Source organism: Lutjanus erythropterus, chromosome 2 (assembly GCF_056507025.1).
Source record: "Lutjanus erythropterus isolate fLutEry1 chromosome 2, fLutEry1.hap2, whole genome shotgun sequence".
NCBI classification, from domain to species: domain Eukaryota; kingdom Metazoa; phylum Chordata; class Actinopteri; order Lutjaniformes; family Lutjanidae; genus Lutjanus; species Lutjanus erythropterus.
The window spans coordinates 13,718,073-13,745,246 of NC_139318.1; the positions used below are offsets into that span (position 1 = coordinate 13,718,073).

General features: G+C 39.6%; 1 protein-coding gene across 1 annotated transcript; it reads right to left on the reverse strand.

Annotated features, from left to right (window-relative positions):
• Positions 1-1,822: 1,822 nt before the first annotated feature.
• Positions 1,823-26,820, reverse strand: LOC146331268 (inter-alpha-trypsin inhibitor heavy chain H3-like). Its single transcript, XM_084729071.1, has 22 exons — positions 26,528-26,820; positions 21,220-21,255; positions 21,032-21,052; positions 20,183-20,337; positions 19,988-20,092; positions 19,608-19,770; positions 19,247-19,357; positions 19,030-19,158; positions 17,708-17,824; positions 17,457-17,625; positions 15,733-15,858; positions 15,179-15,360; positions 14,862-15,047; positions 14,134-14,273; positions 11,495-11,643; positions 11,360-11,389; positions 9,235-9,242; positions 5,393-5,591; positions 5,095-5,299; positions 2,680-2,855; positions 2,451-2,562; positions 1,823-2,345 (listed from the first exon to the last, which is right to left on the reverse strand). The coding sequence occupies exons 1-22, from the start codon at positions 26,735-26,737 to the stop codon at positions 2,204-2,206; spliced, it is 2,871 nt and encodes a 956-aa protein (XP_084585197.1). The 5' UTR covers positions 26,738-26,820; the 3' UTR covers positions 1,823-2,203.
• Positions 26,821-27,174: the final 354 nt, after the last annotated feature.

Consider the following 27,174-nt stretch of genomic DNA (forward strand, 5'->3'; position numbering starts at 1 on the left):
TAACAATAAAACTTTTGGTTGATGCCCTGATGATATAGGTTTGCAAGTACTTGTGCTGCTGTACTGACGCTCCACAGGACCTGAACAGAAACTCAGATGCTGGGTATGAAACCTGTGCGATGTCCACTGGGGTCCAGGAACTTTTCCCTGATGCTCCAAACACAGCAGCTGGATGACAAGATGGTTTCTCTGCTCTAAAGAGCCAAATCGCCAAAAAATGAATGCCTATAGGCTGCATAACAGTACTCCCTTTTGTCATCCCCAGGCCCCCTCAGCATGTAATTACCACAAGTACACCATGATACCCCAGCAAAAGGTGGGATGACCATGCCTGAGCTGAGCTGCCCTGCCCCCCCCCCACACACACCTCGGCTTCACATGGCCCTGGCTGCACCGTAACCTCAGCCTCTCTGCTCCCTCTTCCTCTCCCTCCACTTGCCCTCTAACACCCAACCCGTAACCAAGACTTGGACACTGTAAATGGGAGAATAAATATACTTCCAGCCAACACTATCTCCCATCGCACTAACTGACTTTGCCAGAATCGGTGTATGCCACCATGCAAAGCAGTTCGCTAAAGCACAACCACAGTGTACCACAATATAGAGCAAGTAACAGTTATATTTTATCTTACCTGAAATCTATGACCTATAGAGACTGACAATTTCTAAAATCATCTATAAGCAAACTTCATCACTTGACAGACTAGTCAATGCGAGTGTTAAGCCGTCTTGTTGCGTGACGGCCTCTGTATGCACTGTGGGGGGATTCACTTGGTTGCAATCTGCACTCTGACTGCAACATGGCTCAAAAAGTAACACACTGCTCCTTTAATATGTCATTTTATTCTCCAATAAGACACTTAATCCCCAGGTTTAAACTGCAGAAGAAGAAAAGTCTTAATGAAGTGTCAGCTGTACTTTTACCACTCCAAGTGGAGACGACATCCTCAGCGGGACTGTGTGTTCAGGCTCTGTCTCAACTACTCTCAAGCCGACACAATTTATCATTACAATGACTTGATAATTTCAATAAGTGTCATTTACATGCCTGAGTAATGGGGAGAATTCACAATCTACCTGCTACCACAAAGTTGGTCACTTGGGGATTTGAATCCGTGACCTTTTGGTTAAAGAACATGTCTTTAGACCACTTGGGGATTTGACCAGGTGCAGAATTATAGCTATAGCTCTTTCCTTACACCCTCACCCTGCCCACTGAGACATTAAGTAGCTCACAAGCAGAAAATCAGAGAGAGGGATGATGTTTACCTCCTTGAGAGTATTTGTGTCCATTCTGGTAGCGTTTAAAAGAAAACTTGTGAAGATAGAGATGTTAATTGATTTTGCATTTTGAAAAATATAGAGTGATGGACTTCTGAATTGACCACAGATTGCAGTGAGGCAAACTTCTGCCACAATACAGCACACGTGAAGAGGAAATTTAAGCTCTGTAGGACGTACGGCTGATTTTTTGTTTGGATTATGAAATGTTTATTGTAATAAGTCATGCCCCACTTTCTGCCCAGCATTCATTACCAAAATTCACGTCATGGCCCAGGTTATGATCGCACAAAATGATATGTTATACAAATCTATGCAGCTAATGACGAGATATAAACTTTTTGCTTTTGTGATGCCCCCTGCAAGTGAAAAGCAATGGTTAGCTAACATGTGTCTCAACTGTCACATTGATATCATAATATGCTCATGAACTATTGCACGTTTCAGAATGACCTATTTTGATAAAAATAAAAAAAAGTGATGCTGCTTGGACCCTAAAAATATAATCACATGCATAGAGAAAACCAGATACAATCAAGTACAATTCTTTATGATATTGATTTTATTGTTATTTTATAAGATACAGTGATAAAACAGTGGTTTTGTTAGATGAATCTACAGTAGCACGACATTTATTTGATTGTCAAGTGTAGAAAAGTTAGACTTAAATCATTCTATGACAAATTTATATAGGAAAGCTTTACCTACCATATTACTGTATTTAAGTCACCAGTATATATACATTCATCTAAAAATAAGATACTGTTTTTTCTACTGGTTTTCATGTTTGGTTCTGCATGTGTGTGTAATTTTTGAATGAAGGCACAGTGTGATTCATTATAATCTGCTATTTCTCACCACAGAACACTTTTACATAATTGTGTGGCTACAGTGCAACTGATGTTTTGAATTTTCACAATTCAATAAGCAGTCTCAAAAAGCCCTGACACAACATAATCTGAGGCTCTCCCGTCAATGAGACCGGTTCCATTGTTGTTAACAAACCAGCAGGGAATATTTTCCCCATTCTTCACATTGCTGCTGAAGTCCTTCTGCCAATGTCTTTGGAAGAGATTAAAAAAACGATTAAGGGGAGTGTTTATTCAAAAAGAAATGCTCTTTCACCTTGCATGCATTGTGTGTTTAAAATTTGTGAGGCATGTGCACCTGGTCACGTTGAGTGTTTGTCCCTTCACATACATGGTGGCATTTAAGTTCTCCTGGAGCTCACCTGGACGAAAGTCTGTCACCTCAAAGTTAACCCCATGGTAGAACTGACCTGGAGGAAAACAGCATGCTTCATATGACTGGTCTTACTAAAAATGAGGAATTGACAAAGATAAAAGAGCTACACAATGAATGCATCATAATACGACACTTTTTCGTAGTTTTCTACCTAGCAGACCATGAACCGAAGCAGACAGGTGGTGACTGTCCAGTGTGTAGAAGCCCAGGTAGTCCTGATGGTCATGGCGTCTTTTCCAAACCTTTGTGTGTCTAATGACCCTAAATTTAATGGAGTGCCTCAGTGTCACAGTCAGGCTGCAGTTCTTAATCAGGCTGATGTCCATACTGGAAGAGAGACAAAACAGTTGTGACCACCAGCTGACAGCAAGAGAGCAAAGTTGGGATTATTTTGTATCTTGGTGATTCACTGGAGCCATGTGGAGAAAAACTCGCAATATATTTGTCAATGTCATTTAAGTATAATTTAACAAAGTTTTTGGCAGAGGCAGACGACTCAGGTCACACAGCTTGACTTGAGTCAGACTTCAATCACAAATTTGAGGACTTGAGACTTGCTTGAGACTGATGAAAGACTCAACTTGGTATTTATGACTTGAGACTTGACTTAGACTTGACTTGACTTGGGGCTTTTTTTGTTAAGTATTTGCTGTTTTCTTGATATTGGGAGAAGTTGCATTTTGTTTTTGAAACACAACTGGGTGATTTCTAGAGTAATGCAGCAAACCTGGCAAACTACTAGGACAGAGCAGACCAGCGGAGGCCAACACAAGAGACAGCTAACATGGAGGTGGCTAGCCCAAAAATAACGTGGATTCAAGGATTATGTTGCTGATAACAGTAGTAAGAGGAGAACAGCAATAATAAAGTTTCTGCAGCTCAAAAATACATGAAATAACCACCACAACATCCAACTACAAAACCTGCAAAGAGAAGTACAGGAATGTAATGTAACATGTTAAAATATGCAGTGTGTGCATATGCCAAAAAAAGTTTTCGAGCTTCCACCTTAATTTCTGCAGTATCCAGCCCACTGAACATGCACAGTAGTCTTTCCCCCATCCATGAGTTCCCACATGGTCCATAGAATTGACCCTTCACTAAATCTTGTCCAAAGTACCTGTCCAATCATAGGTTAGCAACCATAACTACAGCTGTCAAGCTTCTCGACACGGTGAAACGCTGTGCAGGAGGCTCTGAGGAGAGTCATACTCAGCGTTTCATGAGTCTGGATGGTGGTGTTTTTTTTGTTACGTGTCAAAAATGTGAAACATGAGCACACATGTGGGGAATGGATTAACCTCTGTCTTCATCTGCTCTGACAAAAGCTGCAAACGGTAGCATATGTGGCTAACTAACACTAGCTTACTAGCTGGAGTAATTTTACCTCCAGCTAAACTTGTTAGATACCACTGCATCTGTATCTGCTCTGTGGTGGTTTGAGGAGGATGTGGGTTGATGCAGAATCAAAGAGGGTTGACGATAAAGCATCTCTCTCTGGCTCACTGTCTCAGGTCTAAGTCAGGTTAGCTTAGCTCTTATCCTGGCTCTCTTCCTGTGGCGGTCGTGGTCCGGCTGGGTGACCTGTCTCAAAGTCCGCTGCACCGATCGAGCTCCTGAGATTCTTTTTCTCACGTTATTGATGAGTGTATTTCTCTTCATGTAGATATACCTGCAGTATTTCACCATCCGACCAATGTTTGCTGAGATGTGAGCTAGCTTTAGCCTGTCTGTTGGCATTAATGTTACATAATGTATGCAGCTGTTAGATAACTTTACATTTACACTTTAACTATTCCTTTTTTTAAAATCTGTTAGATGGAAACATTAAAATGTCACCTGAAGATGGACTTTTTGGCCAGTCAAGGAGTTAGCATTAGCTTTAACTTACATCAGTAAGCTACACTTATGAAATCTGCTTGTGAGTCTTTATTTTAGCTGACAAAATTCACAGTCGTCAGCTAGCCTTTGTTTATGTCTCTAAGGAGTCACAGAGCTCGTGTTTCAGCAATTACTCCCAATGTTGATGTTAAATCTGCCACTGTTATCACTGTAAACTGCATAAATGCGAGAATGTAAAGTATGGCAGGCTTAGCAACAGTAACTAAGGAGGGCAGGGCTTAGCGAAGGGTCAATTAACACTGTGATGAAGTCATGGATTTTAAAATCACTTTTCTCAGCTCTAGGAAAGTTTTACAAATACAAAACCTCTGTGGATCAAAAATGTATAATAGACTGACCTTGTTTGCAGTTCGAGGTGTCCTGTCAACAGTTTAGAGTTTACAGTTACAGAGGAATTTTTCAGAGTGAGACCAAGAAACCAGATGAAATCTGCCAAGCTCATATTTTTATTTGCTCTGGCAGATCACTTGCAAATTAGTCTGGTGAGTGGTGTCTAGGAAAAATTGGATGAAAGCCTGAGAAGTAGCAAAGTATCTCAGTTCTCCTTTATACATTCATGGACCAAAATGATAAAATACCTGTGTAAATTATTCCAAATTATTTCTGTTTGAAACAAGACTTGCTGTCAAATACATTTAAATATTTTAAAAACAGTGTGACTCACTTTGTTTCTTTGATTGAAGCTGTATCAGACCACAGCAGCTTGATCTGTTTGCCATCATGGAAGACTGAGATGTCCTGAGTGCTCACCTCCAGCCTCACCCCCAGCTTCTGGTGGACGATACCAAGACGGCCAAAGTAAGTGTGGATGTTATCATCATCTGGAACAACTTTCTTCTTGCCAATAATTTGGCCATTCACCACAAAGCCTGAAAAAATAACAGGTTTGAGTTTGTTGTCCCGTCTCATATTTCTGACAATAACGAGATGTGTGTTCTGTTTGAGTAAGACTCAGTGCTGACCTGATTTTGGGTCTCTGACCAGGTTGAAAATGGTTCCTGGCTTATCATTGATGTTGAAACACAGAGTGTCATCTGTGTCTGGCAGCTCTATCATGAAATGAGGATCTCCGTCCACTGCCCAAGCATCATTAGAGGTATCATGTCCAACAGAAGACATATAAATCAAATATAACAGGTGTGTTGTTATGACAGGAACATGCTAATTATGAAGCTACACTATTATAACACATACAGAATGTATTAAAGCCATGTCTTGTCCAAGCAGAGGCATTCCTGAAAAAGATGTTGTTTGGGTGGCACCGTATGTTGCTCCAAAACCTGTATGTACCTTTCAGCAACAACGGTGCTTTCTCAGACCTTACCATCAACAACACTGGGTTTTGTGACTCCTGAGAGATAAAAGGTCACGGGCATTCAATGTTGGTTTTTGCCTTGCCCCTTACATGCAGAGATTTCTCAGATTCTCTGCATCTTTTAATAGTATTATGGACTAAAAAGTTAATTTGTTTGTACATTAAATATTCTGTCTTTGAATGGTACTCAATTGAACATAGAAAATAATTTGCAAATCACTGTATTCTGTTTTTATTTACATTTCACACAGCATGCAAACTTTTTTGGAAATGGGTTTATAATAGTTAAACTAATGCTGTATGAAAAAGCTTACCATTTGATCGACTACTGGACTGGATCTTACCTGTTATAAAATGATAAAAGCATACATCATTAAAGTTGTTGAGTCCAAAATGAGATTTATAAAGTATTTCACATAATAAAGTAAAAACAGATTGCTGTACCCCTGAGTCTGGGTACTCCATGTCGCTGGTCTGTGAAACAAGACAACAGAACACATATTTAATTGGATGTCTTTAGTATTTTCAACTTACACATATTGATTGAAAAGGTTTCTAATAATGTAAAAATATGCTACAAATTTGAAAAAAGCATGCTGTGCTTTACGAGTCAGTGTCTATTGTTAGAAATAATTTAAAGAAAAATCAGTTGCACATTAATGATGTGTTTGAAGAGTCTTGTCTGCTATGCACCAATAAAAACTATAGAATAAAAGATTTAAATAAAAACACTAGGAACAAGTGTTTTGCTTCACAAGTGGGGACCCAGTGCAGGACACAGAAAGTGCAAGAGTTGGGTTTATTGTAAAAGTCAGCGTCCGAGGTCAGAACTTCTTAGTTGAGACTTCCAATTTCCAATCTCAAAGTGCTCCAGGTGCACAAAGCCAAAAGTAAATTAAAAACATGGCTGTCCATGCACCCTCCATGCTTCAAGGGAAAAGCCAAGGAAAAACAATGCATGAGGTAACAGACACCATACCTATTATTTATTATTTATTATTTCACAGCACTTAATAACACTGCTGACACATTTTCTGAGCGGAAAATGTTTTACTATATGATAGTATGATGTATCATTTTAGGCTTCCATGCGTGCTGCCATGTTGTGTGATGTCAGACAACTCCTTCTTTATTAAGATGCATTTGTTCACAAGTAGGAACTCTGACTTTAAGTGGCGATCCATTGTACTTTCTCCAGTAGGTGGTTTGACATTTTCAAGTTCTGAGTTGTCTCGATTTCAGCATTAAATGAGAAAGAAGATGAAGAGGGATGAGGTCCAGGTAACAGCAGTGGAGAGAAGGCAACAAGGTGATCCTGAAGCACATTGAGAGTTCAGTTAGTAAAAATACATCTGAAGAGAATAATCACTAAGACTAAAGGTGAGATGAACCTGAAGTGTACCACAGTGATGAAACAGCAACTTTGCAAGGAGCGGTTCGAGAGCCAGGGTGTGTCTACTGATGAGCTTGATGAGTAGCAGGTTTGTAGACTGAAGGAGGGCTGATCAATGATTTCTACTTGGTGCAGAGTGAGGAGAGCCTGGAGACTAAGGAGCGAGGACCACGCCAGCACACACCCACAGCCAAGACAAAAACAAGAGCGAGACATACAAGGGGCGCACAAATGAGGGGAGAACACCCACCAAACACTAGGGATTGCAGGAGTACAACCATGAGCGTAACATAGTAAAGGCATAGATAGGATAACATTATGCTTGGATTGGTCAGAGTAACAGCACATAGTGTGTATGTGTGACAGTGAGTGTTAGTGTTGTCCATGTCTGACTCCTGTTGGCGTGCTGCCAGTGATCGGCTCGTCAAAATTTGGAAACACATTCTCACTACTATCCTGAGGACAATTCAGGGGAGCTTCATTCCTCTCACCAGGGGACGAAACAAAACCAGTACCACAAGAGCAGAAGACCAAAGTGGGTCAAGATATTGGGCCCCGGTCGCTGCAGCAACCAGACATGCTTCCACACACCACCGTCTCTACTGACTGTGAGGGCTGCAGCCGTCTCACAGCCTCGCTATCACCCCATCCCATATTGTCACTCATAACTGGCAACTCGATGGTGACACAGGTAAAGTAGAAAAACACGAAAACTCTTGCTTTGATTGGTGCTCAAATCACAGACATCACAGCCAAGATCCCAGGCACCATGAATAACAACTTCTCCGCACAAAACATAGTTATTCATGTCTGAGTAAATGACATTCGCCACCACTCAACTGAATTACTGAAACAGGATTTTAACTGCCTGTTTAACATACTGCAAGAATGTGGTAAAAAAAAAAGAAAAAAAGTCTCAATTTCTGGGCCAATCCCCACCCTGAGAATAGCTACTGAACATTTTAGCAGGATTTTACATCTTCACGCCTGGCCTCAGTCAGCCTGCACTGTGCACAATATTATATTTATTGATAATGTGAACCTCCTCTGGAACCACCCCTCCTTCTGTGGTCGTGATGGTTTTCATCACAGTGATCTGGGTGCTCGCTATGACAGAAAACATCCCACACTGTTTTAAACCACGTCCACAAATGACTTTCAGTGAAATATGTCCCGTCTACTATCCCAGAACACCCAGTGCCAGCAAAGAATCAGCTATCCCACCTCACCTCTTCTGATTCAAATAGCATTTTACTCTCAAGCCTTATACATAGGTGTGTAGCTCTTTAAAAGTGCAAATTTAAAAAATCTTAGATACATCAAACCAGCCAGTCAAGATGTGCAACCTGCTAAATGTGCTTTGCTTAATATATGGTCACTATCAGGGAAACCCTTCATATTAAATGACTACATCAGCTGCAGTGGCTTAGATTTTTTATTTCTAACAGAAACCTGGCTTCGGCCTGGTGAGTTTAGCCAGCTGATTGATATGCGCCCCCCAGATTTTAAATCATTTACCTTTTCTAGTGTGAGTGGTCATGGAGAAGATCTGGCTGCAATCTTTAGAGGTAAATTTATGAGTACCCATACTGCAGTGGGTGATTTATACAGTTCTGAGGCTCTAATGTTTAAGATAAATTGTGCCTCTCTTGCCTCTCCTGTGCCTCTACCTTCTCGTATATCTCCAACCAAAAATGAATCCTGCATTTTTAACAGAATTCTCAGCGCTCCTATTGTCTATCGTTGTTGATTATGATAAATTAATTATTGTTAGTGACTTTTATTTCCATATTGATGATATTACAAGTCACAGATTTCTAAAAATCACAGAATCTTACAACGTGGTTTGACATGTTAAAGGCCAAACTCATAACGGGCACAACACATTGGATTTAGTGTTTAATCTGGGGTTGGATCTTGTTTGACACTGTGGTCCAGACTATGGAGATAATCCCAAAAGGAAGGTGCATTTTCATGTCATTAATGAGCACGTATTCATAGCCCTTCTTAATAATGCCGCAGACTATTTGACATGTCAGTCAGATACAAATTACTTTACATAACCTTTTCAGAAATTATGCCTATCTACCCTGGACACGGTGGACTTTCTAAAATCCCAGCTGAAATCAACAATAAAAGCGACCCCATGGATAAATGAAGACATTCGGCCCCCTCAAAAGAGCAAGCAGTAAAGCCTCACTTTATTTATAAAAAAAAAATAAAAAAAACATTCAAGCACATTTAACTCCCCCTGCATCAACTGTAAATATTCCTGGACCTCAATTGGATCTAATGAACTGTTTTAAACCCATATCATTACAGGACCTCCTTAACACTGTGATGTATATGAGCTCGTCATCACTTGACCCTCTCCCCACCAAACTTTTGAAAGAAATAATGGATGCTTTAGCACCTTACTTGGTCAATATCATATGTAGTTCCTTTTCCCCTGGATGTGTGCCTGACCTCTTTAAGGTAGCATGCCTTCAAACGCTCCCTTAAGGGCCCACATTGGATTGGACTGACCCAAAAAACATTAAACTAATTTCTAAACTACCTTTTATCTTTCATCTCTTGGAAAAACTGGTCTTAATGCAACTCTTAGAGGGACTAAGTAATAACAATATTTCTGAAAAATTGCAGGGTGGCTTTCAAAAGTTACACACCACAGAAACTACTCTTCTTCACGTGACAAATGACTTGTTACTGGCTGCAGACTCTGGTCACTGCTCTGTACTAGTGCTACTTGACTTGCAGCCTTCGACACTAGAGAGCACAAAATTCTTATTGAGAGACTAAGTACATGGGCAGGAATCACTGGCTTTGCACTGAACTGGTTCTCCTCGTAACTGGAAAACAGGAAATTTTTTGTCTCCATCCAGGAGTTTAAGTCAACAACAGCTGACATCACTTGTGGACTACCCCAAAGATCGATTCTGGGACCAATTTTATTCTTACTTACTCCTTAGACGCATCATTTGGCAACGCAACATCTCCTCTCAATGATATGCCGATGACACAAAGTTATACCTTTCATTTAAACCACATGAACTGGACGATCTCACCATACTGCATTCCTGTTTATCCGGTGTCAAGGACTGGATGCCAACTCCTACAAGTCAACAGCAATAAACGCAGGTTTTGATCTTTGGTCCTGAACATGAGAAATTACTGATACAGTCCTCTCGTGGTTCACTCATCAACAATGTAAAATCCACAGCAAAAAACCTTGGAGTCACCTTTGACCATAAACTATCCTTTGAGCAGCACACCAGGAAAATCAACCAATCTTGTTTTTATCAGTTAAGAAATACCTTCAAGATTAGATACATGCTCAGTTTTAATGACAGAGAAAAAGTCAAACATGCTTTTTTTTCAACACACAACTACAAGTCATCCAAAACCCAGCAGCCAGATTATTGACAAAATCTAGAAAGTCCTGCCATATCACCCCAATTTTAGTGTCTCTGCATGTGTTGCCTGTTAATTTTAGAATATATTTAAAATTTATATTAATTATGTACAAGGCCATAGATAGTCTTACTCCAGATTACATTAAGGAGCTTTTAACTTTGTACACTCCAGCCAGGCCCTTGAGATCAACCAATCAAAACCTTTTGGCTGTTCCTTAGACCAGGCATAAAACTAAGGATGACCGTGCATTTTCAGTGACAGCCCCTCCCTCAGAAAAGGCCTTCCCCTTAGTGTGAGAACTCCACTGCAGCTTTCAAGGGACTTCTTAAAACTCATGGCCTACAATTAATGTTTTACTGTTTTATTGTTTTAATGATTTAATAATGTTTTGCTTCAATGTACTTTGCACTTTCATCTGCTCTAAATGCTCTTTTAAATGTTTTTTATATGATATTTATGCTCCTGAGTCTGTATTTAAGGGGGCAGGATTTTTTTTTATGATTTTGTAAATTCTTGTTCTGTAAATCTTTTGATACAGAAAGCACTTTGTGCTTGAAAAGCTTGAAAAGTACTGTATGAATACAATTATTATTATTATTATTATTATTATTATTATGTAAGAGGTCTAGTTAAATTAATGCTATATGAAAAGGCTTACTATTTCGTTGGTGAGGCTGGTGGGCACCTGATGCACCTGCTGCACCTGCTGCACCTGCTGCACCTGCGCCTGTAATGAAAGCATACATTAGTTAAGTTGTTGTAAATCAGATTTATAAAGTACATTTAAGTTAAAAGAGATGGTCATACCTCTGTGTCTCTCTGCCTTTTGTCGCTGGTCTGTGAAACAAGGAAAGTGTTTTACTTACACATACTGATCATGATCATAATTAAAAATAAACCTGCTGCTAAATGATTACATATGAGCAGTTGCACTTCCCCTACCCTCAGTCAGTTTATCCGCGATAAGCCTGTCCTCTGTTTCAGGCTTGGTGACCACCATGGAGGTGACAGGGGTGACAAAGCTGTATTGCAGTGACATGTTCAGGGCTTTGGCTGTCGCCTTGTTTTTTTCTTCCTGAGTACCAATTTCACTGAGATAAAAAAAAAGAAGAAGAGTTCACTGGTTGGCAGTTTAATAATGTTTAACATAAGTTGCATATGATGTGCAATAAAAAGTCCATAAAAGTGCCATAAAATCTTCTGAGATTCTTTGACTAATCTGTCAGCTCATAGAGAAACCATCTTCAGATCAGAAGGGTTAGGGTGGTTAACAGTCACAACTGAACCTTCCTACGTGCCGCTCTGTGCTCCAATGACAGTTGAGCAAGCTTGGTACCTCGGCCAACTTTGTCCTTTCCTGTTTCCACTACGTAGATATAATAATGTGCTAGGCTTGTCTGTATTGAAAATAAAACCACATTTTCAAGAAGCTGCTGATGGATCTAAAAAAAATACCTATATTCACATCTTAAGTTAGCTAACGTTAGCAAAACTCTAGATATCTTGTTAGCTAATCTACATTAATCATTAGCTAGCTAGTTAGCTAGCTTAGCTAATTAACTTAAGATGTGACCCTCGAGAAAACCAAAGTCCCTCCTCTTCCGGTGGGCACCTATGGGACCTTACTTGGTAAAACTACAAAGTACTCATCTCAAAAACTACTCTGAGTATTGATTACTTTTTAACTGTTGATGAACTTTATCAATAGCAGACATTCAATCAGGTCAAGTTGTTTCTGTTTCTCCAAATCTTCAGTCTGAAATGCTCCCAACTTCCTCTCTGTTCTGCTCAGCGGTCACAGTCACCTCTCCAAACTAGGGTCACAAATTTTTCCTTTTTTCCACGTTTTCCTTTTCAAAGTTGAAAATGCTAACAACCGATTAATCATTAATAAAGTATGAGGTAAAAAACGTTTTTTTTTTTTTCCTTTTTCTCATTTTAATTATTTAGTTAATTTATTTGTTTCCTTACTTCACAAAAGTCAAATGAGGTGCAATTACTGCCTTTTTCTGACTATAAATTAAATATTCATGGATAAGTTTTGGATGTCGATTAACTGATTAATGACTAATCATTAACATCTTCCTGACAAACTTGTGCTACTGCAGTGTTTAGTTTTTTGTCCTTGCGTCATTGTTTTCATCAGCCTGTTTGCAATCAGACAACCTTATTGGCTACAAAAAAAATCCAGATTTGGATATTAACTCAGATTTCACTCAGTTATGATTTTGAAAGTAACTAAGGGGTGATGAATACTTAAGTACAATTAAAAGTACAATCTTGAAAATCAACTCATAAAAGTACAAGTATGCACTGAAAGCTATGGCACACTGAAGGCTTCAAATTTAAAATTCCAACACCACAGAACCAGCATTATTTTAGGAAAAGGTCGCTATTCACAAGTATCTATTTATTTCATCACTATTATTATTGTTAATATTAGTTTATATCTTTCATAAAATATTGTCCTCTGAGGGGAAAACTCCTCACTTTTTATTCAGGTCAGTCTGTATGATGACTTAATGGTGCACGATATCCATGTTTTTGTATTAAGGCCATGTGCATAATTTACATCTGTGAGGATGTTTTAGATTACAACAGACAACAAACTGAACACAGACACACACCAAGGAGATGCAGAGGAAGAGACAGTGCCTGGACAGTTCATCATCATTTACAATAATGCACAAACATTGACAGATGTTTCATGGAGGAGACGAGCATCTGTCTGTTTGTTACTGACACAGATATTTTAGTCTTCAGTGTATAAACCACAGAACTGTACAGTTACATCAGGATTTATTGTCAAAAAAGTTTTTATCTCAGTTGACACTTCATATATACTCCCCCTATCTCCCTCTGTCCTCTCTGCTGTGTCTCTCCTCCTTCATAGTTATGATTAATCGGCATGAAGTAATTAAGTGTTTAGAACTTCTCAAATTGGACTTGTCTCAAATCACAGTTGGAGTCACAAATCACACACCACAGAACTTTATGGTAACATTATGATCTTTGATCATAAAAAGTTTTCATATCAAGTCAGCACATCTGTCCATATTTACACTCTCTCCCTCTCTCCGGTGCAGGGCAGCTTTTTTTTCTGTTACCTGGTTTCAGGTGGAGCTGCAACTCCATCAGCACTCGTTCCTCATTTGATGCTCCAAAATGAAACAAGTTCGTTGACTGAAACAATGTCTCCACATTCTTTTTCTTGTACCATATTACTGTCATCTCTCAGTTTTACAGGGATAGTACACCTGTTCTTCACTGGTTCTTTTTTAAAGTATTCTGTTAACTCCATTATTGAGGTTACAATAGCTGGGGTTTGACTGAAAATAATGTTGGTGTCTGTGCAGTGGGTACTCAGGTATACGTCAAACTTGTGGAGTGAGCGGTAACTGAGCGAAATTAGAGCAGGATGGAGCGGGACATAAGAAAAGCCGCTCTACACTCCAGCTTTTAAGAAGGGGGGGGGGGGGGGGGTTCAACCTTAGTAAAAACTACCAGGTTTGTTCAACTGTTATTAGACCACAGAACAAAAAATTGTGGGACTTTGGAAAGATCAATTCAGATGGTCGAACCTGTTCTCCAGTAGCTGTTGGATGGTGAGGTATGCCCACAGACGCTCTGTGAAATCTCCAAAGATGTACTCCTGTTCTGGGTACATCACATCCAAGTTTAGCACACTGGCCTTTCCCTGCACCAAGAAGTCCTGTTCAGGCTAGAGAAAGAGGAGATAATAAATGACAGATATTAATGACAGGAGTGGACATTAAAGGAATCATTTCATTTGATTTACAGCTAAGTGAGGCTGTACTGAGCTAAGTGCTAATATCAACATGCTATTATGCTCAAAATAACAAAACTAACATGCTGAGCATGCAGCTAAACCAATATAATGTTCACCATGTCCACCATCTTAATTTAGCTTTTTAGCATGCAATAGATACTTGTTGGCACAGACAACAGCTGAGGTTGATGGGAATGTCATTTGGTTTCAGATTTGCTTGGTAACAAATACCAAAGTATTGAACAAATTTAAAATTTAACTTGATGAAAAGTTAAGGGATCACTAAAGTCAGTAGGATTCATCCTCTGGGGACAATGAATGTATATACAAAATTTGATGGCAATCTATCTGATAGTTGTTGAGATGTTTCAGTCATATTCAATCATAATCATACTCTTAGCATTTAAGATTCAGTCACAGTGTCTCATATGAGAACAAGCATATAATTGTCTTTTCACTAACATGACTAGATAGTATCTTCTTCATGTTTTAATTGATAAATCGGTGTCCATTTCTCACCCCCTTTGCGAACACTTCCACCATGAAGTTTTCAGGATCATTGTCCGTCACCCGACCAGACACCACAATCTCTGAACCATCAAACAACTGGCTGTAGTGGTTTTTGGTCAAGTAGACCACTGCATTGTCAGGATAACGCAGGTCCACCTCCAGGAGCAATGGGCTGGACACCTCCTCATAGAAACCCTGGAACAAACGCACTTTCCACATCATTCGAGATCTGTTTCAGAAATGTCCTTGGGACCACAAACAAATATCAAATGCCAGACTTGCATGGACATAATCTTTGCTGTAAATCCAACTTTTTTTTACTCCACCTGAAGTTGAAGTGTTGCATCTGATCCCTCAAAAATTCTGCGGGCCAGTCCTTTGTTTTGTCTGCACAACACATCCAGGAAAGAGTAATCTGCATCATTTCCAAATCCAAGACAGAACATAGACATCTTCCCCCTGATAGCAGACCGCACATTCTCCTGGATCTTCTGGAGGTTAGACTCTCCTGCAAATGCACACAGATAAGTATTATGTTTGGGTAAAGGCTTTCAGTTCCAATGATGAAGTTACTGAACATATTATTAAAATTATTAAAGAGCTTGTCAAGCCTTTGAAAACTTTGAATTCGAATGTAAATCAAATTGTCGCATTTATAAATCCTGCAGGGTCTTAATTCACAGACAACTTCAGTGACTTCAGAAAGAAACAAATCCTTTTCACTTCTTTCTGACACAACTACTTTTTTTTCTAACAAATCACATATTGTTAGGTTCATGTCAGACATTGTTTTAAGCTGCTGTATGGAGTTTAATACAGAATAGTGACCTCTGACCTTCAAGAATTAGAGATTATAATCTTCCACATCAAGACAGCTCACCGCTGTTTGGCATCCCATCGGTCAGTAAAATAATCATGTCTGCACTCCTCTCTGGAAGCTTGCCAGCTGCTCTTTCTTTCACCAGCATCCTCACTGCCTTCAGTACAGCGTCATTAATATTGGTGGCTGAAAGACAAAAAACAGCATGAACATTTCTTGAGATAACATTATCATAGAGAAAATCAAGTAACAATTCCTCTATATGTTCTTTAAAGCAACTGTTTAACATTTTGGCAAATACAGTAAATGAGAGGATTCCTATTAATATATCTAATATATCTAGCAGGCAGTTAGCTTAACATAGCATACAGACTGGAAGCAGGGGGGAAATCTGTGTCTGTACAAAAGCTGAAAAATATACCTATTGGTGCCTCTAAAACTCACAAATTAACACTTTGTATCATGCGTGTTTAATTCATACAAAAACAAATGTGTGAAAACAACTTGTGTGTGGTGTAGTAACTGTGGTGAAGTATTCAAGATAGGTCTTTGTCAGTCTTGTCTTGCAATTTCACTGTTTTGTCTCTGAAACTGGGATTTTATTTCCAGACGGGTAAAGACTGCAACAACAGAAAAGTCACTAAATTACTTGTGCACTGCATATTTTTTAATACGCTGTGATTGGATGTAAAACTTCCAGCTTCAAATGCAATTAATAACTTGACTAATTTCTACAGTGAAATTTTTGTTCCTGGTAATGGCTGTCACCCAGTTTTGTGATTTGTGAATTTGTGACTGTCTGGACTGACATATCAGCCAAATCTTGTATAACAGAATTTACGTGACGACAAAGATTTCACTTGCAAAACAGTGTCCAAACGAAAATATACAGTGGTATGTAACTTTGTAATGCAACGCTTACTGCATGAATGGCACTACATCAGATTTTTATTGGAATTTTAAAGGCGGCATAAAGAAAGGTAAGCCTAAGCTAAGCATAAGTGACGCTAGCTAAGCTAGCTAGCTAGTTAGCTAGGTAGCATTCTGCCTCAAACCCTTAAGAAATCTCTTCCCTTGTACAATTCAGCTCTGTTGCAATACAATTCGATATGAATGATGCAATACAAGACAATGCAATGCATGAATCTTTACATTTTGATTCAATTAATGCTATATATATATATATATACACACATATATACACACACATATATACATACATATATACATACATACATACATACATACATATATTAGGGGATTCTTTGGAGTTCATCGGTGTTCTAAGTCCTGAAATAATGGTCAATCTTGATGAAAACCCCTATGGTGCATACATGAACATGCAGGGCCAAGTTAAGCGGTTTGAAAATATGGTCACTGTTCATGGTACTGTTCCCTCACTTGGCTGAGAGAGCTAGAGATGTGGAAGTGGAGAGTGACTGAGTTATGAGAATGTGGATCTCTCAGGTCAATTTGAGGAATGAATATTTGCATGTTCCACATTTTATCCTAAGTGTGTCATGCAGTTTGGGACTTGACCTGGTCTTGTATTGGTCTTGACTTGGGATCAAGCCCTCGAAGTCTTGGTCTTATTTCAGTCTTGATAAACTCTGGTTTTGATCGTGACTTGGTCTTGGTTTAGGTGGTCTTGACTACAACACTGCTCATGAAGTCTTTGCATGTTTCCTGACAAGCTCACAATGATGACTAGACATCTTGATGCTAAGTTATGTCTTCTGAAGTGCACAAAGAATAAAAGTTAGTAACACTTGTTTTCCTCTAACCTCCATCGTCACTTAGTTTCCTGATATATGCGATGGCGTCAGACAGATTTTCCTCCGTTGCCTTGGTTAGCGAGTCCATCCAGGTGATGATGGTGTTATCAAACAGGACAAGAGCAAAGTGGTCCTCCGTGTGGAGTTCTTTCAGAATGGCTTCCAATGCATCCCGGGTCTGCAAAATTTCCCAGCTTCACGTATGAAGATGCACACTGATGCACACACAACGAACCTTAACTACACACAACCTCTTTTACCTGTTGAATCTTTCTTCCTTCCATTGATCCGCTCCTGTCAATCACAAACACCACATTCTTTGGAACTCTGGGCAGGTCAGGCGGAGCGAAAAAGTGCACAAAGTATCCGTTTACAATCTGAAGGGAAAAATGATCAGGAAAATTAAGAAAATACAGCACAAAAGAAGAGCTATACACATTAAGGCAAGTAAAACTAAGATCTGTTTTTCAGCTTGACAATTCAGCAGTGCTGTAAGATATTTCCAAGAGCCTGTTTGAGTTGAGGCACCTGTAGTCACATGGAGGGACACCTGCACGGCTGATTTCTGCTGATTCATCGGCCAAACACCTGCAAATTTACTATTTTGACTGTAATCAGGCGATCAGCAAATAAGATGACATTCTCTGATGGCAGTGGCTGATGTTCATCTGTTTCGTCACAACAATTTTGCGCTCACTGAATGTTGTCTTGGCTGCCTGTTTTGGAGAAGAAGCTGCTGACTGGGCACAACTCTGGGATGATGTAAGAGGGAAATGGGTTCCATGTTTTTCCTAATAGCAAATTTTGTTTCCCCGGTGTAAAACAGGAATAAATAACAACAACTATAAAATAAACAGCCAATCCAAAAACATCACATAAGCAATCAGCAACTCATAATATTGTCTTCTACTTTCTTTGACTGCTCTACATTAAGGGGTCACCACAGTGGACTATATGTCCCCTGTTGATCTGTCAGTCTGGGTCTTACTGGCAAATTGGGCCCCAGTCGGAATCTGATTTTTATGATCCACACATTTGATTTTGTTTAGGACATGACCCGTAAAGGGCACTCAAGAGTTAATGCAGGGGGACCACCAAATTATTGTCTGATAATTTTTTTAATGTTTTTTTTTTATTATTTTTACAAAATTAAATATGTCTGAAAATACACATTAATCAGAATCCATATTATTAATATTATTATAAGATAAATCTGCCTATTAGTAAAGAAAACAACAAATTCAATTTACGCAACACTGACAAAAGTTTGGTAACCTCCGAAATCAACACTTGGCACTTATAATGGCAAACTAGTTAGCTACATATTATTGAAACACATTGGCCAATAAGCCTTTGGCATTGGCATTAATAATGCATCGACTTCATTCCCAGTGGTTGAGAAGCAGCCCAGGATTCAGTGTGTTGCCCTAGGACACTGTGACATGTGGACAGGAGGTGGTGGAGATCAGACCGACAACCCTGCAATCAGTAGATGACTCACTCTACTCTCTGTGCACCAGCTGTCTGATTCTCATAATACTGTGCTTCAGGTATTGGTGCAAAGTTTTTGTTGGTCACTGACCTGAACTTCTCCATGGCTCTCTTCTCGTTTCACATCGTACTTGATGATGAAATCTCCATCAATTATGTTGTCTTCACATCCTGGACATTTCCTTTGCTGCTCCATTGTTGGTGAGAAAGAGATATGTGCCTGAGAGACAAATAAAAAGTATTTATGTTTGAAAAAAAAATCCATTATAAAGTTCTTGTCAGTCTTTAAAAAGAAAGATATTTCTTACCTTTGTGTCTGTGACAGTTTTCTCCACCAGTGAGAGCAGCTCATTAGTGAGGAAAGTTGCAGTAGGATTGACAAAAGCAATGCCTTGGGGCTCATAGATGTCTGCAACAATCTGTTTCCACACACACACACACACACAGACACACACACAGACACACACACACACACACAGACACACACAGACACACACACACACACACACGCACACACACGCACAAAATCACTGAGACAAATAAAGTGTGGACATAAAGTCTCAATGCTGACAAAAAATCTTCATAAGTATGGAGAATCAAGCCATTTTTAAACTCCTCACAATCAGTATGTGAATAATAAGAAAAATATAAAAGCAGATTATGTTCAACCTGAAATTTCTGCACCGGTTGTTGGGGTCTAACTCGGATTAGAATCTCATATTGACCCAGTTTCCTCTCTAGCAGCTCCTCGTAGGTCAAAATGAAAGTCACACTGCTTTTGGCTGCAATGTTTACAGACACTGAAAACTTCTCCATCTTTCTTCCGGAGGCCCTGTAATGATGGACGTGTTAATTTCATTTGATGTTCATACCACTACCACCATGTGTTCAAACTACAGGTACAAGATCATTTCTGCTCATCATCTGTATCAGCGAAAGACACTTTAAAATGAAATACTGTATTGGCCCAACGTGAACATTTCTGCTAATCAAGCAAAAGGGTAAATTAAGTGAACAAAATATGTACATATATCAGTAGTCCAACATACTTGACCAGTCCAGCAGTTTGTCCAGAGGAAACAGCCTTGTCATACTGTTTCTTGGCTTTCTCTTTCTCCTTCACCTCCCCAGCATACACATGACCTTCAATTTCCCTGTGAGGCACAAAAACATTTGTCAGACAAAGAAAAGGACAAAGTCTCTGCTCGCTGTCACAGTACTTTAAGTACTGAGTTTTGACTGACATGCTGAAGTTGGTGATGAAGGCGGTCTTGGGCAGCTCCACTTCAAAGAAGATTTCCTGGGAGGTGTTTGCTTTGTTCAGAGCTTTGGAGGTCATGACAGTGTGAGCGAATCGAGACGTCACAGTGCAGTCCACCGTCACGCTGTACACCTCCACCTGAGGCAGGAAGACAGGGAGGAAGAGACAGAGATTTACACGCCTACCACAAATACTTCATATACAGCATTCTCATACAGTGAGTTACTGGAAGATCTTCTATCTTTATGCCATTTCAAGCAGACTGGTGCCAAAAAAAAAGATAACATCTTGAGAAACGAGACGTCACAACCACTGACACGCTGTACACCTCTACCACCTGAAAGGATGGACAGAGAGAGACATTTGACATGCTTGTTGAATCAATTAAATCTCAAAGGTTTCAACATTAATAAATCATAACCACACAAACACATTGTGTTCTATTACAACAAACAAGCTAGGTGGGTGACTGGGAGCCTGTTGTTGTCCTGAATTCTGCAACAGATGTCATGAGAAATGTCTCTACATGATTCATGGCACAGAACAGAGAGGTCACTGTTCTGTACAAAAATACAGAGAGGAATAAAAATCAGATAGGACAAAGCACTTCCAGTTTCCTGTTTAGTGTTTCCCGTAAACCAAAGAGAAAATAACTACATGCCTGTGGACACCAGGGAGGCAAGAAGGGGACCAGTGCCATCTGGAAGCAATGAGGTTTGAAGAAAATGTGGATTTCATTTTGTGAATCAGAGCTACTAGTCTTCCTGACCATGGTTGCATGTGTGTACTGAACTATATTAACGATATCACGACATCAAAATGTTTTCCTTACATTCGCAGACACGCTCCTTTTCTGTAGAAGAAAAAGAGAAAAATACACATTTATAAATAAATAAATGCACAAACAAAGTTTCTTTGAGTTTTGTAGCAGGGTGAAAATCAGATGAATGACACAAACACAGCATAGAAATGCAAAGTAGTACTTTATACTTCTGTCAGTAAGTATTTTAAGCTGAATACCTTTATTGACCTGGTGCCCATATCTTCTTTGGCCTCCTGGAGGAAAACATTGAATGGCATTGTTATTAAAGACATACTATCCATAACATCCATTTCACACAAAAAATAATGTATAGACTCATATAAACTAGCCCACTGCCCCACCCTCTGTTTGGTTTTTCTTATTTTCTCATGTTTTGCTGTGCTTGAGATATTTCTGAGCTTCAGCCTTTGAGCAGTGGTGTACAGCTCCCAGTAAATTCACTGCACAGGTTCAGGACCCTAGAAAATGCAGAGATCAACGGTTATGTCACATCCTGTCTCTTTCCTCTGCTCTCTGTCTGTGAGAGCTGCATAGAGAGATATACACATATACACACTAGGGATGTTCCTGGTAACTAATTTCCCTGTCAATTAAGTGAAAAAAATAATTTAGACTAGTCATCTAGTCTAACAGTAAGAAAACACTCCGAAAGCAGTTAAAATTGACCACAATTTATCAATATTTATCCATTATTTATTAATAATTATGATAATGTTAAACACTGTCCAAAAAAATATTGTGTATATTAAGAGCCATTTGAAGCCGTTAATCACAAGTCAACAATCGCCAAATTGTACTTTAAATGCTGCTGAAATGAAATGAAATGTTACATTCAACATTATTTCCATTTTCTAGATTAAAACACTGCCAAACTGTGCTGGTTTTGCAAGCTGTCATCTGTCCGACTTTGCTGATAAAAATATTCAGGGTTGCCAGGGCGATTCTTCCTGCATTGGAGGAAAGGCTGACTTTGAATGGTGTGTTTACAAACAATTCTGCATATTCTACCTTCAAGGAAAGGCAAGATTCCTAAATGTTTAGCATCAGTTACAGCTTGGCATTAAAAACAGATTTTCAAACAATTATGTATCAACAATGCATCTGTAGTCTCCATCTGAAGCATTCAGTCTTTTAATAATCATCATCCTTTTCTTTAAAGTTGCCACCTCTGTTTCACAAAACAGGTTGTCAAGCTTATTAAGCCAACACTGCAGTGACATGTCCTGAAAGGAGGGTGTGACCTAATATCAGACAAATGACTTACGGAAGATGTGGGAAAGACTGTTGGATGTAAAAGTCACAACAAACAAGCTGGCAAGAATAAACAGGCTGGAGCAGGAAGGTGTGGTAGGCTGGTAAGCAACACAGATAGGGACAATAAGTGGAGGGGTGGGTTATAACAAAGTCTGAAATGACAAATCATGGTAAGTTTTATATATATATATATATATATATATGTATATATATATATATATATATATATATATATATATTGGGAGGGCTTTCATGCAAACTGGTGCCTCTAACTTTGTGATTCAGACAAGAGACAAACAAAGCCGGAAACTTGAGACTTGGAATTGAGTCAAGCCTTTCTGGGCCTGTCCAAGAGTTTCACAATCACAAGAAAATGATGAGAAAGTCTTACAGGAGAACTTCTGTATTTTAAACCTGGGCTGTATTTCCACTTTCAGTTTCAGTTTATTCAATTACTCTAGACCACACAACATAGTCATATGCGTGTGTGTGTGTGTGTGTGCAGAGTGAGTCATTTTGGAGCACAGAGATGTAGTTCATTGTTATCAAAATGATAAAAAACACATTGGTTCATGTTTTTTACATTTCACAATTGACCCAAGAAAATGTAGCCCTCTGTGCAGCTCTGCCTCTGTCAGATAGTGAGACACTCAGTTTCTGCTAGTTGTGTGGACGGTCTGCAGTGAGCATTTTGAACGGGACAACGATGGCCACCACGAGAGGAGAAGACATCCCCCACTGAAGCACTTTCAACAGCTGTCCAAAGAGAGGAGAGATGTGCTGCAGACAGACTGGAGGTGATGTTATCAGCTACAGTTATTGTATTGATGTGGAGTCAGTATACAGTACAGGATAACAGCAAAACAATCACTCAGTAAACCTGTAGTGTGTGTGAAATGTAAACAGATCGATGCCTGATTATAAAATATGTATACAGATTATTTTCCCTTTTCAGCAGTAAACATTCATAATGACTTAGTAAGTGATATCAAAAAACTGATGTTATCTGGTTATTATTGCCAAAGTGTGTGTGTCTGGTATAAAAATATCACTTATTCTGAGGTATAATACGATCTACATCGATCAGACATAACATTATGTCCACTGCCAGGTGAAGTGAATAACACTGATTATCTCTTCATCATGGGATATATTAGGCAGCAAGTGAACATTTTGTCCTCAAAGTTGATGTGTTAGAAGCAGGAAAAATGGGCAAGCGTAAGGATTTGAGCAAGTTTGACAAGAGCCAAATTGTGATGGCTACATAACTGAGTCAGAACATCTCCAAAACTGCAGCTCTTGTGGGGTGTTCCTGGTCTGCAGTGGTCACTATCTATCAAAAGTGGTCCAAGGAAGGAACAGTGGTGAATCGGTGACAGGGTCATGAGCGGCCAAGGTTCATTGATGCACGTGGGGAGTGAAGGCTGTCCTGTGTGGTCCGATCCAACAAACAAGTTACTGTTGCTCAAATTGCTGAAGAAGTTAAATACACAGTGCATGGCAGTTTGTTGCGTATGGGGCTGCATAGCTGCAGACCAGTCAGGATGTCCAAGGATGACCCCTGTGCACCGCTGAAAGCACCAACCAATTGGCATGTGAGCATCAGAACTGGACCATGGAGCAATGGAAGAAGGTGGCCTGGTCTGATGAATCACATTTTCTTTTACATCAGGTGGATGGCCGGATGCGTGAGTGTCACTTACCTGGGGAACACATGGCACAAGGATGCACTATGAGAACAGGGCAAGCCGGTGGAGGCAGTGTGATGCTTTGGGCAATGTTCTGCTGGGAAACCTTGGGTCCTGCCATCCATGTGGATGTTACTTTAAACACGTACCACCTACCTAAGCATTGTTGCAGACCATGCACACCCTTTGGAAACGGTATTCCCTGATGGCTGTGGTCTCTTTCAGCAGGATAATGCACTGTGCCACAAAGCAAAAATGGTTCAGGAATGGTTTGAGGAGCACAACATCGAGTTTGAGGTGTTGACTTGCCCTCCAAATTCTCCAGATCTGAATCCAATCGAGCATCTGTGAGACGTGCTGGACAAACAAGTCCGATCCATGGAGGCCCCACCTCACCACTAACAGGACTTAAAGGATCTGCTGCTAACATCTTAGTGCCAGATACCACAGCACACCTTCAGGGGTCTAGTGGAGTTCATGCCTCGACAGGTCAGGGCTGTTTTGGCAGCAAAAGGGGGACCAACACAATATTAGGCAAGTGTTCATAATGTTTTATCTGATCGGTGTATATGCTGACTTGAATATAAAGCAATCTGTTATCTGTTGATCTTGCACCAACACAGGATAAAAATAAGTGTATATCGTCCAATAAATATATATAAGAAGCTTTTGTAACCAACAACATAACTAAAATCTCTGTATAAAAACCTCATGTCCATAAATTGTAAACATTTCAAAGGAAATCTATATTGAATGAATATACAAGTAGTGGATGATTATGCAGAGCATTTGCATGTATACATGTCTTTATAAAGTATACAGTCTGAAGGATGTATCTGCACTCTGGTGCTGTGTTTCTGGACGTGCAGCGGCTGATTCTCCCTCCTCTGCCTGATGCCCCTCTCTGTCTCTCCTCATCCGTACACTCACGCTCAAATAAATATGTGCGGCCATTAAAAGGTCTCATCCAAGTTGTAGAAGTCATATAAATATTTAGCCATGATGCTCACTTGCGTCTCCGCTGTTGTTTCCTGCAACATGTGTGACCCCACAAGACTTAATGAGATTAAAAGGGATTTGGTTACACACAGCCTCGAACAAGTGAAGGGTAAGAGAGACACTTTCCACACTGAGATATACATTGTTGATCTGAGCCAGTCAGAGACAAAAACAAACATTTGTAGTGAATAAACTGAGACGGAGTGCATTTGCCCCCACAAACTGTGTTCTAGCTCATTCTCAGCTGCTGGCTGTATCAGTCGCTCTCATTACTGGACCACATTCGAAACCAGTTGTCCCCATCAATCATACACACACATACACATGAGGAAATAGAACACAGGTATAAAAATACCAAAGTTCTCCTTTAAGTCCTCAATCCTCAACGGATCTCATTGTCAAACATGTTCACCAATAACTAATTTCAAGCTTTCTTTGTGGAAAATAAGTTTCTTGCATATTTTTTAGCAATACATCTGACTAAAAAATTATAATAAAATTGAAAAACTAAAAAAACTAAACTCGACCTGAGACTTGAAAGCAAGAACTGTTAAAGGACCAGTGTATAGGATTTAGTGGCATCTGGCAGTGAAGTTACAAGGACTGCAAATAACTGAATAAACCTCTGCTCACCACCACCTACAAAACACAAAAGGTCCTATCTAGTGCCCGCCATATGTGAAATACATGAAAACGGGTGATTTTTTGTTTTGTTTTGGTGCATTTGCCAGGACAGTGTGGTTCCTTTGGGCTTGTGTGAAAGCTGTCAGTTAGCTGGAGGAAAATATGAATGTTTTCAGTTCTATTTAGGACTTGTGGTAGTGGTCAAAAGTATTACAACAATCACAAAAAAAAAAAAATCATTCTTTAACTTCATCATTTCTTTAACTTGCCTGTTAGGGCTTCTGTATGAAAGACTTGAATCTTGTCTCGTAATTTGCTTAGGGAGACTTGACTTGGACTTGTGCTCAAGTACGCAGCACCTAACTTTGGAGACAAGTATTAGACTTGCGACTTGACTTGGACTTGTTTGGACTGACTTCGATTTGCAACAAAAGAATTACAATAGCTCTGCTTACATCCTAACATACATCTAATCTTTTAGTCTGCTGAGTATATTTTTCTATGAAGCTCCACTGTATCTCAAGGCATGTTTTAGTGATTATTAAGAAAAAGTAATATCACACCACAACTAAAAAAAGACTGTAGAAATGAAAGCCATATCACTGTTTAGTTGTTTTAAATGATATGTGTGTACTGTATTCCCGGAGATGACTGCTTTGACATTTAATTTTCCACGGTACTGTTTTTCTGCACAGCCTTTATGTCCTCTAAACAGATCTTTTTTGTTCCCTTTTCTGGGGTAAACACTGTTGCTGCTGCCTTTCGTGCAAAGCGCATCACATCCTGCATGCCTAGCGATTTTTCATCGACTCTTATGAATAATGGCAGCACTTAAAAGCAGTGTATGTTGACTGATCGCTAATGAGATGTAAACTGAGCACAGAAAATAACAGAACAGTCACTTGTTTGCATGCAAATGCTGCTGGCGCAGCTTCAATACCTGATTCAGAGCATCCCTGTGAGAGACCACCAGAGCTCCCTGAGCTGGAAGACAGATGCAGACGCTGAGCCACAGCAGCATGACGCTCCACATCGCAGACACGAGTGGGAAACAGAGGAGCTTCTCCCGCGGCATGGCTGACAACACTGTGGACAGATTCTGAGGAATGAGGGGCTCAAGTTTTCCCAAAGATACATTCCACGCCCACATAGGGGGAGGAACTACAACTCCCGTGTGAACTTTATGCGAGCCACTCTCTCCCGTAAATTGGTACGTTTGTGTGGGGGGTGGAGTAAGGACGTACGGAATTTAACTTATTTTCATTTAGTCCCAACTTGCCCGACTAATGCTTGATTTCAAGGTGTATGTGTCTTTACTACATGCAAGCGCGAGTGCAGGTTTTAACGTTATATAAATGATGACCTTTTCTCCTTTATGCTGATGAGTTGCTTACATCATCATTAAGAGTAAAGCACCAATTAAACCAAGATTAATTAATACCAAGATTATTGTAAATGATATTCCTGGAGTAAAACAATAATGAGAGTCTTTAGCGGACTTTTCCCTCTGGACTACTTGAACAGGAAGAAATGTTTCACCTCTTTGATCTATATTTTAATTTATTAAACCAGTCATATTAGCTCATG